A 957-nucleotide genomic window follows, 5' to 3' on the forward strand; every position below is an offset into this window, starting at 1 on the left:
AATAGTGTACGAGTACCTGGATAATACACCCGTTTTGCAATAGTGCAACTTTTAAGTACATATTGTTGACTGTCCATAGTCCACGCAGAGTTACAACTCCACACTTCAACAACAACATGCTGACAGTTCCTAAAGAAAACTACTTTAAAAAAGGCATAACCCAGATGTTCCCTCATTTGACCAACTCCATCTAAGTTTAGATGTGCAGAAGGGCTTAGATATATCCAGAGTAAGCCACATGCAACATGTTACTTGATCAATTTTCTAAAATAAGGTTTTAGGACAATGACAGTAAGATAAGGGAAGAAAACATGGAGGAATGAAGTCCTAATTACTATACATGCATATTTTTTTGACAGTAGGGAGAAACCTTTTACAGATAAGTTACAAACAAAGAAAAGGCAAATAAACAATTTTGTACAAGAAATTTAACACATTCTGTACAAGGTCTTCACTTTGCTGTCATCATTTGTACAAACTCTTCATAGTTTACTTGACCATCACCATCAATATCTGCTTCCCTGATCATTTCATCAACTTCTTCATCTGTTAACTTCTCTCCAAGGTTTGTCATCACATGGCGAAGTTCTGCAGCACTAATATAGCCATTGCCATCCTTATCAAACACACGGAATGCTTCTCTAATTTCTTCTTCACTGTCTGTGTCTTTCATTTTTCTTGCCATCATTGTCAGAAATTCAGGGAAGTCAATTGTGCCATTACCATCAGCATCTACTTCATTAATCATGTCCTGTAACTCTGCTTCTGTGGGATTCTGCCCAAGAGATCTCATTACAGTTCCCAATTCCTTTGTTGTTATAGTTCCATCACCATCTTTGTCAAATAGTGAAAAAGCTTCTTTGAATTCTGCAATCTGCTCTTCAGTCAGTTGGTCAGCCATGCTGCAAGCGCTACCGGTTTCCGAGACGCGACCACACAACCACTCAGCTCGCTCTC

At 38.6% G+C, this 957-nt stretch overlaps 1 protein-coding gene across 1 annotated transcript; it reads right to left on the reverse strand.

The window, feature by feature from the left end:
- Window positions 1-203: 203 nt before the first annotated feature.
- On the reverse strand, window positions 204-949 carry LOC118990028 (calmodulin-1). Its single transcript, XM_037050380.1, has one exon. The coding sequence runs from the start codon at window positions 899-901 to the stop codon at window positions 452-454; it is 450 nt and encodes a 149-aa protein (XP_036906275.1). The 5' UTR covers window positions 902-949; the 3' UTR covers window positions 204-451.
- Between the last annotated feature and the right edge of the window lie 8 nt (window positions 950-957).

The sequence above is a fragment of the Sturnira hondurensis genome, unplaced genomic scaffold, assembly GCF_014824575.4.
Source record: "Sturnira hondurensis isolate 20B ecotype Veracruz unplaced genomic scaffold, ASM1482457v3 Scaffold0006787, whole genome shotgun sequence".
NCBI classification, from domain to species: Eukaryota; Metazoa; Chordata; class Mammalia; order Chiroptera; family Phyllostomidae; genus Sturnira; species Sturnira hondurensis.

Excerpts from the sequence above, each read along its gene's own strand:
- LOC118990028 (XM_037050380.1), bottom strand. The coding sequence starts at position 901 with ATGGCTGACCAACTGACTGAAGAGCAGATTGCAGAATTCAAAGAAGCT.